Source organism: Rhinolophus sinicus, chromosome 17 (assembly GCF_057876585.1).
Source record: "Rhinolophus sinicus isolate RSI-liver-muscle chromosome 17, RSI-T2T, whole genome shotgun sequence".
NCBI classification, from domain to species: domain Eukaryota; kingdom Metazoa; phylum Chordata; class Mammalia; order Chiroptera; family Rhinolophidae; genus Rhinolophus; species Rhinolophus sinicus.
Genome location: NC_142517.1, coordinates 101,127,563 through 101,140,179, shown reverse-complemented (window position 1 = coordinate 101,140,179; position 12,617 = coordinate 101,127,563). Strand labels below are relative to the sequence as shown.

Below are 12,617 nucleotides of genomic sequence, written 5' to 3'. Positions count from 1 at the left end.
TATCAAAGAAGTGGGTATTTATAGGGAAAACTGGTAAAAAAGTGGGTGAAGCAGGAGAGGAAAGGGGAGGAAGCAAAGCAAGGATGTGCTCTTCGGCAAAGTCCCACAGAAGGTGCTTTCTGCCTGATCCCACAAGGACTATGGATTGTAAAAGTCATGTTGTAGGATGTAAACCCCTAGGCATTTCTAGCTCTCTGAGGGCGTGGAGGCAGTGACTCTAGCACTCCTTTTAAAAAGAACCACAGGTGTTAGCTGTTGGAAGCAAAAATTCACCAGGGTGGGAAGTGTGGGGCACAAAAGCAATAAAAAGGAATCAAAGGTGAACTCGTGGAAACTGACATCATGCACGATAGACAACAGTATCATGAAAGGGTCATTCAATTCCATCATTAATTCAAGAAATGCAAACTATAACAGTAAGGTATTTTTTACCTATCATATTTACAAAGATTTAAGAGTTAGACAAACATTCTCACCACAAAAAAAAATTGCAACGATGTGAGTGATGCATGTGTTAACTAACTTTATTGTGGTAATCATTTTGTAATATATACACATACAAAAAAGCACATGTACACCTTAAACTAATACAATGTTATATGTCAGTATCTCAATAAAGTTAAAAAAAACTCAAACAAAACCCTTTTGTATTGTATATTATTGCTAGAATAGAAAATACAGAGGGTGCCAAAAAAAATGTATACACATTTTAAGGAAAAAAACTGTATTAAAATTGTAATACTCAATATACACCCATAACAAAAGATGAATACAAGTCATGTATATACATTTTTTTTGGCACCCCCGGTATATTTTTCATTCAATTTTTGAACTTTATTTACATATTCCACATATCTTCCCAAATATTTTGTAGCATGTATAAGCTGAGAAAAAAAAATACAAACAAAAAAGTTAATGTTTACACAAATAAAATTTGACTTTTTTTTTGAAGCTGCGTATTTGTAGTAAAACTTCTCAATCTTAAAAAAAAAAAAAAAAAAAAAAAGAATTAGGCAATATCCACCTCTAGGTTGGCAATGGTGAAATAGGTCTTTTCATACATGTTGTTGGAAGTCTAAATTTGCTAGGCCCTTTTTCTGAAAACTATTTGGCAGAATCTATTAACATTTAAGATCAGATACCTTTCAATATAGTGATTTCTTTCCTGGGAATTTGTCCTCTAGCCATATTCACACAAGAACAAGCTGTTTCCTGCAGCATTATTTGTAAAGGCAAAAATTAAAAACTACCAACTGCTACCAGTAAAGGACATCCATACAAAAGAATATTATTTGTTGTTTAAAATAATAAAATATGCAACTATATGTACTGGCGTGGAACTATGACCATGAGATATTGGATATGTCTTGCCTAGTGAGTGACTATACAAGTTACTTAACCTCTCCAAACCTCAATTTCTTCATCTGTACAGTGAGGATAATATCATTGAAGTAATAATGTCGCTGTGCAGATGAAATTAGATAATATATATCAAGTGTTCTGTATGTGCCTGGCACATAGTAAATAATCAATAAGTATTCAAAATATCATTGTTATTGTTAAGAGAAAAAATGAAAGCTTCTAAAAAGCATGTATAATTGCTTTCCTTTTGTTAAAAACTCCAACGTATACTATAGGAAAAAACATTTAAGTTTCATATCTTTTAAAAATATGACATTTGGGGGATAGAGAATTTCCACTTTTTACTTTATACATAGTAGGATTTACAACATTTCCAACAACGAACACACATTACCTTAACAGTGATAATGAAATATGGTTTTTAAAATGATAGAAGAGACTTAGACCCAGGAATGTTTTCATCAGCATCTCTTCCTTCTGTTGTTCAGCTAAATGCTTAAAAACACTCTTCAACTAAGAGTACTCTCATCTAATGTGTCTGTGCAGTGAAAAAGTTATCACGACAGTGAGAATCAAGGGACTCAACAGAGAAAATGTACTGTCACAAGCACACAGAATGAATGGTGAGCTGTTTTCAGTTTTGACAAGAAGCTACACCATATTAATAACGGAGGAAAAACTGAGAATCCTATAGTTCTGACGTGTCTGTCAAATCTATGAGGATATTGGAAATATGATTTTTAAAGTATATATTATATATATATATTCACAGTATGATTTTTAAATTGTGTGTGTTTATATATATACATATATATGTATATATGTATATGTATAACTTTTTTTTTTTTTTAATTTCAGTGCGTCACTCCAAATAAAGTGGAAACCAAAATTCTGTGGATATTTAGAATATCACAGAACAGGCATTTGAGCCAAAAAATTGTTTGCCTACAAAATTTTTTTTCTTTCATTCTCTGCCAGGAGGGTTACATAAGCCTCTCTCCAGTACCACCCAAAGCCCTCAGTAAAAGGAACACACACAAATAATAAAAAGACAAAGGGTCCAAGTGGAAATTCACTTGTATTTATTTTTCTTATACAGAATCAGAGAAGTAAAAACCAGTACCAAACTCCAGGTAAAATAGAGTTTGATATGATTGATTGGGCTGCATACTTTCTGTACGCACAGCATTCTACATTAAAAATAAACACACATATGTCATATTACAAAATGTAGAAGTAAATTTTTTAAAAGTTAAAGTACTAGCACATAAATGATGTAGTGTGTTAGGGAAACAGTCTCTTGTCAATCACCCATTTTCCCAATTAAATGAATCTACAATTTCCTTTTTTTAACAACTTTTTTTCCCCATAAAAGTTGTACTTTCAAAAGTTACTTTCTAATTATGTCATGAGAACACAGTTGGTAATTAGCAACACTTCTCTCACTCCAGATAAGACGATTTTAAACATCGAAACTTCGTCAGCAAGCTTTTCTACCATGCTGGGTACAGCACACTGTTTTACGTGCTTCTCGTATCGTGTATAATCAGTGAAAGAGATGGCATTTCACATCCTAATACTATGGTGAAACACTAAGAATGAATGAGATTGAACAGAGTTGCAAATAGATTTTGACAATGTATTTACTTCAAGAAAACATGTTATATATATCAGGGGGGAAAAATTACCCTGAAAGAAAGAGCTCTGAAATTATTTTTCAATTTCAATTTTTAATATGCCTTTTCTACGGCAACACTATTGGATGAAATGTTGAAATTGATTGATTGATGTAGGACTAAAAAGACTAGATATCCTGGCAGTTGTTTTATAATAAGAAAAACAGTATAAATAGCACCTTATCATGATTCTGCAGGGGTTTTAACACTTACAATAATAGGAAATTGCCTTTAAAAAGTTGTTCTTACTTAGAGTTCTAGCTTTAGTGTTCTTTAACAAAGGCCATACTTTATGGCCTGAAAAACAAACACAAAAAATTATATCTGGCTTTATGTATTAGTAAACACGTAGTCAGGGTCCATATTTAACTCTGGAAAAATATTTATGTTCATTAATAAATGTTTCGACTAATTTCTCTAAAAAAATTCTTCTAGTGTTTTCTAATGCCACAAGCTTACTAGGAAATTACCTCTAAAAACTGATAATATAAATCATCGATGTTTTAACTACTTTTAAAAAAAGAGGGGTATCTGTTTCTTTTGCGTTTAATAACCTGAAAATGAGTCTATAAAAATATTTTTTAAAAATACAGTAACACTGCTCAGTTTTGTTAGGTCCCTTGTTTTTTGTGGTTTTTTTTTTCATAGAAAGAATGTACAACTCTTTTTGCAATTATTGCTAACAAAAGAGAAAAAAGAAATAGTGATCCCTTCAATTTAGTAGCAACATCAACATCAACCCCATTTCTCTCAGAGCATTTAGAGAGAGAGGAGTCAGAGGAACATAAACCACGGGTCCTTCAGGAAAAAGAAATCACTTCATTGTGTTGGAAGCAACAGCGGGCTGCACTCGTCTGCCCCATGCTCGGGGACACAGCCAGGCCACCCCTGCCCTGCCCCTCCCACATAAAGTGCACTAAAGCCTTCTTTTCGTCTACAACAGTCTTTTGGTATAAAGGTTGTAGCGGAAAATTGCTGTGTTGTTCTTTTGGGGCATCTCTCCTCCTCCGGCTTGTGTTGCTTGTGGGGTACTGTAACTTGTCTAGTTCCATTTCACAACTAGTGCCCTTTCCACTATATTCCATAACCTCACGACTTCACCTCTGACCTTTTCACTTGCCTTCTTTCCAACACGATAAAATAGAATCTGCCCTTCTATATTCTGGTCGATTGAAAGGGGTCTTATTTAAGATCGCAAACAAATAAGCCCCCTTGGGAATTGAAAGTGTCCTCCCAGAGACCTGAATTAACAATGTCTTTTTAAAAAGAGATTAAGTTCATAGACTATAAATAACGTCAGATGAAAACATTAAACAGTTGAGGACTTCATTGGCAACGCAGGCAGAGTGCACGCCAGGCGAACCTGGTGCTCTCTCTCAGTCCTTAAAAGCTAATAAAAAAATCATTTTTGGTTACATAAAAGGTATCGAGTACATATTTCATGCCTTTGTATACCAACTGTAGCAAACAGGGTTAGAATAATATGCTTAGGAATCCGTATTACTGAATTGTTCAGAAACATGTCTCAACCATACACCCTCAGAGGGCATTTTTTTACACGTCAGTCAGAGATCTGCTTCATCCTTCAAATAGCTTCATTGATAAGACGATTTTAAACACTCGAAATCTTGAAAGCAAAACTGACAAGGCTTCAGAATTTAAAAAGCAACAGCTTACAGTGTGTGGCATCAAGTTGAAAGCTATGTTGTCCTGATGTTTTCAGAACAGTTTCAAAAGACAAAAATACATTTGCCACCGATGTATCATAAACATTTGGCTGCCCTTTGTCATCAGCCACAAAATTATAGTGCTTTACACAATAAGATCAACTTCTAAGCTGCAATTTTTTAAAAAATCCAACTTGCGATTTTAAAAAGTTCTGTTTAATAAATGCTCAGAATTAGTACCAAACTGGTCTCTTTCAGAAGATCTGCAATGTAGGAACTGTGACTAATGCTCTGCTACTCTCCCACTGGAAGGACTAGCTGTCTAAATGCTATGCTGTAAAATGATGGAGGGTAAACCCCAGTAGGACTGTGTGTGCCTTTGGAAAGACAGAGTAACAAGAATTATCAGGACCAGCATGGATTCAAAACTACATTGTATTCCATACAGCAGAATTTTACTATCCATACAATGATTTTTAAAGCTCGGGTTAAATATTTAAAGCATTTGGTACTACTGTCATCAATTCAGTTTTTGAAACTGTCAATCAGGTTTAAATTGTGTACATTTCCTGGACCAGACCGCCCATGGGAAGTCACTGCCTGTGGTCAGCTTTTTAATGGTTTATAATCAATTGATGTACAAATTTCAACTAACACCCATAAAGCTTAGTCATGGGGCGCAGAGAGAAAAATGGAGAAACAATTCTGCATAACCCACCACAGGAATGCAGGCTTGCATAAAATGAAAATAGGATATTTATTTATGTTTAACTTAATGTACTGTCAATCAAATCCAGGCAATGATTAAACTGGCCACATGGAAAGGAGGGAGCATGAGTCGTGGAGGCAGAAAGTGGTACGTACGTACACCTGCAGACTTGCTCTGCTCCATCTGTTTTTCCAAGAGGCCCAGGAAATGTCAGGTCATGGCTGTACCCAAGTTACAATGGTATCGATTACAGCCAGGTTAGGAAGGGCTCGCTTTTGTTCAGAGCAGACTCTACATCATTGAAGAGGGGGATCAGATCTTCAGATTCCAAAGTTCCTAGGTCAACATTTGTTCCTGGAAGGCAGTCAAGAAAATCAGGGAAACGGGTCTGCTGAGGATTGATGTTCATGGGTGTCTGTCCGGCATTTTCTCCTGTAACAGAATGAAAGGAAATCATTTTAACCCCTTTTTGAAGCTCTTGAAAGAGGGACAGTTCCAGGGTTAACATAGCTCTCATCTTCATATGTGCTGTGCCTATGTTTAAGCAGATGATTATACCGCTGCTGGTTTACAATATTGCATCTCCGGGCAACATTTCAGCTCCCCCAACAAACACTGAGTCGATGGTGCTTACTCCTAAGAGATGCACAGATGCCGGGAGAATCTTTACTTGCTCTGAGTAGACGTGGTCCAGAATGGACAGGTCCAGGGAGACAGGCAAGGAGAGTGTGAAGGCACTGTGACCCACCAGCTGTGCCGCCCCATGAAAGCGGCAGGAAGGGCTGTGTTGTGAAAGAGGAGAGAGGCCCTACCTGTAATAAATAGCTTATCACAAGGCTATAATCTCAGGATTTAATTGTAGGCTTATATCTACGCATGTCCTCCCTTCTTTACATTCAAAGATGGTAGTGAGGAGTTTCTTTTAACCATGTTATTAAAAGGCTGTCTTCATTGATGGCTCTAGGGGTCAATTTCAAATCCTTTTATAAGGTGGGTTCTGCAGAGCGTCTCCCTTCCCCCACATACGTACACCCCACAACTATCTACCATTCTCACAGTGCCTATGAGTCACAATGCAAGACTGAGATAGAACGGTTCTTAGAAGTCTTGCAGTACAAAAACATGCTTTGTTTTATTTTGTTTGTGTAGAAGTCTATTTCCTAAACCCATTTAATCACCTAATCCTATTTTGGCAGAATTTATATCCTAATAGAGTCTATAGAACACAGTTGAAAAACTGCTGTTCTAGAGGAAAGTGAAATATCTGGGCTATGCCATAAAGAATACATGCTCTTCATGAATAACAGTATAAGAAAAAGTGTACTGACTTTTGTGCCAGTAGGCTGACCTTTGTCGCTGTGTGAACTTAGACATACATAACTTGTCTGACCTTCAGTTTACCTATCTGAAATTGGGAGTATACTACCTTCTCTTTTTAATTTTTACTTTTTATTTTTTTTAAGTATAGTACCTTCTTCACAAATCGAAGTAAAACACCATGATGTCTCTCATATACCCATGGCTCTGGGTACCATTCATACATACAAACTCATACACATACAAAAATACAATAAATGTTTGTTGATTGTGCTGAGAGAAGGAAAAACCTTGGAATTCAATCACTGCTGATTACACAATATTAGAACAACTAGTTAATTCAAACAGCCCCAAACAATTTTCTGAAGGCATAAAATATACCTCAAATATTGAGAAGCATTGATAACTAAGGCCAATTTCCACTATAGCATCATTTTTAAGAAACCCATTAAATAAGCTTTTGTGTCTTAAAAGTGCAGAAGCCTCTCTGAAAAGTACGCATAGAAATTTCAGTATTCTGAGCAAAACTGCAAAAAATTCATTTTAACTATATGCATTAAATATTTTCCAAGGAGAAAAATTACATCTTTCCTAGAGATAAGGGAAACACAGTCAAACTTCATCGTGGTGAAAGCAAAGCTAAATGACTTTCCTCTAACTCATAAAATACCGGTGATGATCTTTTACAGGATTTTCATTGTAAAAGGCAATAATTTAAAAATTAAATCAAGTTCAACTACATGACCTCAATACAGTGTTCCTGATACTGAAAGACATCACCATAGAAGAGAAAATCCAAAATAACTTTTTCCTACTTGAGTGTAACAGACAGAAGTACAGTTTAAAAAACTTATCTGCCCTGAAAAATTTTCTGATCTAAAATGCTTGTTTTCTTCATCTCCAGTTACAATCATTCATCTCTATTGATTTCCCATTTTAACTTTTTTTTTTTTTAAAGGAGGGCGCAGCGCACAGTGGCCCATGTGGGGATCGACCCAGCAACCTTGGAGCTATCAGCACCGCGCTCTAACCCACTGAGCTAACTGGCCGCCCCCTCCCACCATTTTAACTTTCTAATAATTCAAGTATACACTTTTTAGCCAAACAAAATCTCTCTGTTTTAAAGAATTCCTCTTATTCTTTCTCCTCAGATGTGGAAAGTGTGAGGAGACTAGCTAAGGTCCTTTGTTTATGTGAACAATTTTAAAATATCCCTCTTTAGAGCAAGTTTATAATCTCATAGTAATCTTTTCGGACTTTGCCATTTTATGCACTTAAAAAGTGGGAGAGACAAAAACCAGGCAATTCTTAAAAGAGTGTGATTATTTCCGAATATTCTGGAAGGATGGGTCACTTCTCAGGCTTTGTTCCTGCTGTTTCCTTTACTCCATCCTCACACCATGGCCAGCTGTTCTTTCCATGTGTGGTTTGCAAGGGGAGAGCTTGACTGGCTTGTCCGCATTCAGCATGTGGCCAGTGGATCTAACAGACTTTATCGGGACAAAGACCTTGAGCTGTCCACCCTCAGCTTTTCCTCAACTTGTTACCGTGAACTTCCATTTCTCCCCTTGAGTGGGGTTCTGCCTACTTCCTATAACGACTTCTCAGAGGTGACCCTAAACTCTGTGGGCTGATACTCAACCATGTTAACTCGGAAGACTAACATTTATCAAGTCCTTTTGTACTTCACGTCAGCCTTTTTAGAAGAAGGAGAGGAGACCTTTGGGCCAAGCTCTGTGAACTCATGACTCCTCACAATTCTGTGACGTGAGCACATTACTCCTACTTTATAGGTAAGAAATCTGAGGCCCAGAGAGGTTACATCACTTACCCACAGTCACCACCAGGAAGTGGAGAAGCAAAGATTCAATTTGGGTTGTCTGTCTGCGAAGACTATGTTCTTTTCAGGACACCACTTCATTCTACATTTTGGCTTTAAAACATTCCCTATTTACCCACTTGAGGTCATTTTTAAAAGCCATAGAATAGAATTCACCTTTTTTTTTTCCTAATGTCAAACTTAGATTTAGATCTCCTTAGTCTTTTCTTATTTAACTTTGCTTTTTATCTTTACTGACTTTCCAGTGTTTAAAAGATGAAGCAAACAATTATTAAACATAGGAAGGAGCCACTCCAATGAGGGCAAAATAAATCTCACACCAAAAAATAAAGAGAGAGATGAAGAGGGGCGGGGGAGGCGGAAGGGAGGGAGAAAACTGAAGTAATAAAGTGTAAAAAAACAAACAGTTCAAACTATTCCTGTGTGACTCCTCACGAGACATGCTGTGCAATTCTCTAAACACATAGATGACGGCCTGCAAGGAGACCCCGGAGCAGCTGCTCCAATAGCCCACCCTGGCAGGCTGAGTTTGACTCTTATTGGTCCAATAATTTAGATTCACAGCAGGAAGAGCAGTCACCAGGGGAGTGACTGCTCTTGGACAACAGCATTGGAGAAAGCAATTATGTTCATCACAGAACAATTAATTTTCTATCATCAGTGAGGACAGAGGAGGAACTTGCATGGAAAACTCCAAATAGTGGACGCCTCAGCTGTCATTTATTTTTGGTTCTAGAATATTCTGGGACTTTCGCACTTTGGTAATGAAGTCTAGATTTGGCTAATAAGACCAAATCCAATTTTTGCAATTGGAGGCCTTACTTGAGAAGAGGAGAAAAGGAGAGGTAACCAAGGAAGCCAGCTGAGGCCTGGCCCAAAGGCGGTGCAGGCTGGGAACTAGGTTACAGTCACCCTGACTCTTCTTTTTAATTGCTTGGGAAGGACATTGTTACCATGTTAGGACTTGGAACTGACAATTTAGAATCCTCTGAGTTGCTTAACTTTCCAAATTCCCACTGCCAATTGCTTCCCAAATGCAGTGAATGACATGAAAAATTGGCATGCGGGTGGAACTATAAACCAGTACCACTTCTTAAGAGAAAAAGTGGCCCATACATTACAACTGAAAACCAGAACAGCATAAACATTCCACTGTGGAAGGATGGCAAAGCAGACAGTGGTGTGTTAATGTAATAGTGAGGAAAGGGCTCTGCGAAGCAAGGACAAGCCAAAAAAAAAAAATAAGGCAGAATTTAAAATCTTGTGGCCATATATAAAAACTATATTTGTATAAACTATGGGGAAGGGGCTAGAGCTTATGAATAGTGCTTGGGGGGTTGGATGGCTTTTCAGTTGTCATTTTATGTTGTTGCTGCTGTTGAGATTAAGTGTTTCTGGTTGGATTTCAGAATTGAGATGACTAAAACGATTTAAAAATGCAAATGCATTGCAGGTACTCGCAAGCTTTGCCCCACCTGTGTCCATCTCATCCACGTTGCTGAGGAAGTCCTCTGGAGTCGTCGGGACACTGTAGCACCCTAACCCCAGGCCACTGTCAGTGCTCTGCTCCCGCGAGTGATATGGCCCTCTGGAGAGCGAAAGATGGAGAGACATCAGTGTGAGCCCACTAATTTCAAAACTAAAATACAGTCACGAAAACCCTGAACTAGAGTAGTTCTGTCGTTTTGCCCAATTTTCCAGGTGATGGAGACAGACTTTGCACTTCTTTAAAATTTTGAAACATACTTCCCAATGTCAATGAAATTAACAAATTGCAAGCAAATAAAACTAGCCATTAATAGTAAATTGACACGGATTTCCTTTTCATCTCAAAATAACAATTTGAACAGTGTTCTCATATTGAGAGTGATAGCATTTATGTAAATTTCTAAAAACAGAAAACAATGCTGAATATTGCTTAAGGATACACACATTAACAGGTAATAAGACGCATAAAAATAAGTGCAATGAACACATATTTGTGAATAGTGGCTCCCACTAGGGAGGGAAGAAAGGAAAGAAACAGATTTCAGTGGTGTTGGAGATGAGTTTAAATATTAATTATAATACTAATTTTTAAAAAATAAGATCTGTAAAAATATGGCAACTCTGGGTTTTGGGTACATGGGTAAATCTTACACTATTCTTTATACATTTCTGTACATTTGAAATACTTTTAAATCGACAATTTAAAAACTCCTTTCTATCATTCTTTCAGCTACTATTTGTTTTCATCTCTCTCTCTCTCTCCCTATGTTTAATAACTTTCATAATTGTATTTATTTGTTTGCCAGAAACCTCTGCCAGGGCAGAAAGGGCATAGGAAATAGAATACTGCCCTTTATTTGGGTTTAAAAGGCTACAATTAAGGTTGACTACTTCTATTCATGAGGATATTCCTGATTAAATTATCTTTTCTGTCTGCTCATATGTTTCCTATTTTAAAACATCTTCTCTTTGTTTTAATTTTATTGTGAAATAATTTTAGAATCACATACAAGATGCAAAAGGAGTACAGAGTTCCTGTGTATCCTTCCCCCTCTGAGCCAATGACATCTTACGTAACCATAGTGCAATGATCAAAACCAGGAAACTGACATCGTAAGATACTATTAACTAAACTATAGACCTTATTCACATTTCACCATAAACATCATCTCTTAATTATGTCCTCTATTTGTCGTGTGACATGCTTTTATCCCCCAATGGCTACATAAAACCACAAGATTCTTCCAAATAATTCCTATACAACACGATTCCATTGAAATTGTAAGTTTATTCCTATTTTCAAATCACTGACTAGGGGTTCAGTCCATGGTATATCACCAATTTTTGAGTTTGAGATTAAATAATGTAGATGACTTCCTCTGTTTTTATTTTGTCTGCCACCTCTCTCTACTTGCTCCTTCTAGCCTCAATCTAAACTCCAAGCTCCCTACCTTTTTGCAACATAACAAAGACGCATCATATCCTAAACCACAGAATAAAGAAAGCAAAAATCAATGGCCCCAAAATGTTAACTTACCCATTCAGGAAAGGATCTGAGTTATTATTCGTGATGGATCTCATGTCGGGGGTCATGGTAGGTGGGTTGACAGCAGCCTGAACCGTGGCCAGAGTCTCAGCTTCCATGGGGAGCTGTCTACAGAGGGCGGCTTCCTGCAGAAATGAGTCAGAGGGAGAGGCAAGAGTTATTCCCTCAGTCGAAGGATCAGAGCAAAATATACTTCACAAGAAAACTTTTCACCAAATACAAAGCACTCTAATAAGTCAAAATCATCAGGAAATCATTAGTGTCCTTTCTCTGAAGAAAGTCTCACAGGCATAAGTCACTTTCTCACATTCACAAAGTTAATGAGAAGCTCAGCAAAATAATATTTGCCCTCAGGGCACTTACAAAGCAACTCTTCCATCCATCCAATTGTTTAAATACCCAAATTTTATAAAGTCTTCTCAAGACCCTCTCACAGAGACAAGGCTATTTTTATCCCAGGTGCTCAGACCAATTCTAAGTCAATGAAAGCAACTGGACTGACTCCTCTGGACTAGCACGTCCATTCTGGTCTTTGCCACTTAGTGACCGGTAAAGCGGTGGGATTACAGAGTTTGGGCTCTACATTAAATCACATCTGGCAGTTTTATGTCAATAGCCAGAAGAGCAAAACAACCAGTTAAAAAGTTTGTTAGTCGATCAGTTTTTCTCTTTGACTAATTATTTTGCTGACCTGACTAAAATGGCTTGAAGGTTGGGGAACCATGCAGATCGGATCCAAATCTCACTGACAATTAACTGTTTGAGAGCATCTGGATTTCATTAGCAAAAATTAGAACGCTAGCATTATTTTTTTAAGCTAGCATGATTTTGCCAAGGAGAGTCAATCTGAAGGTTACGGATGTGACTGCAATTACTTTCTCTAGGTATAACCTCCATGGAGTCTCTCCCATTTTGACAAACATGACCAGATATCAGATTTCTTTCAAATTTGCTGCTATTTCCAGAGAAGAATACTTCTCTGTTTATACTTGCATCCAAAACCAAAGTTAGG

At 37.1% G+C, this 12,617-nt stretch overlaps 1 protein-coding gene across 1 annotated transcript in view; it reads right to left on the bottom strand.

Annotated features, from left to right (window-relative positions):
• Window positions 1-2,421: 2,421 nt before the first annotated feature.
• Window positions 2,422-12,617, bottom strand: part of WWTR1 (WW domain containing transcription regulator 1) — a 132,607-nt gene continuing 122,411 nt past the window's right edge. Inside the window, exons 5-7 of the mRNA XM_019748839.3 lie at window positions 11,597-11,730; window positions 10,047-10,159; window positions 2,422-5,846 (exon numbers count right to left, since the gene is read on the bottom strand). Coding sequence (XP_019604398.1) covers window positions 5,662-5,846; window positions 10,047-10,159; window positions 11,597-11,730 — 432 coding nt within the window. The 3' untranslated portion in view covers window positions 2,422-5,661. The remainder of the gene's footprint in view (window positions 5,847-10,046; window positions 10,160-11,596; window positions 11,731-12,617) is intronic.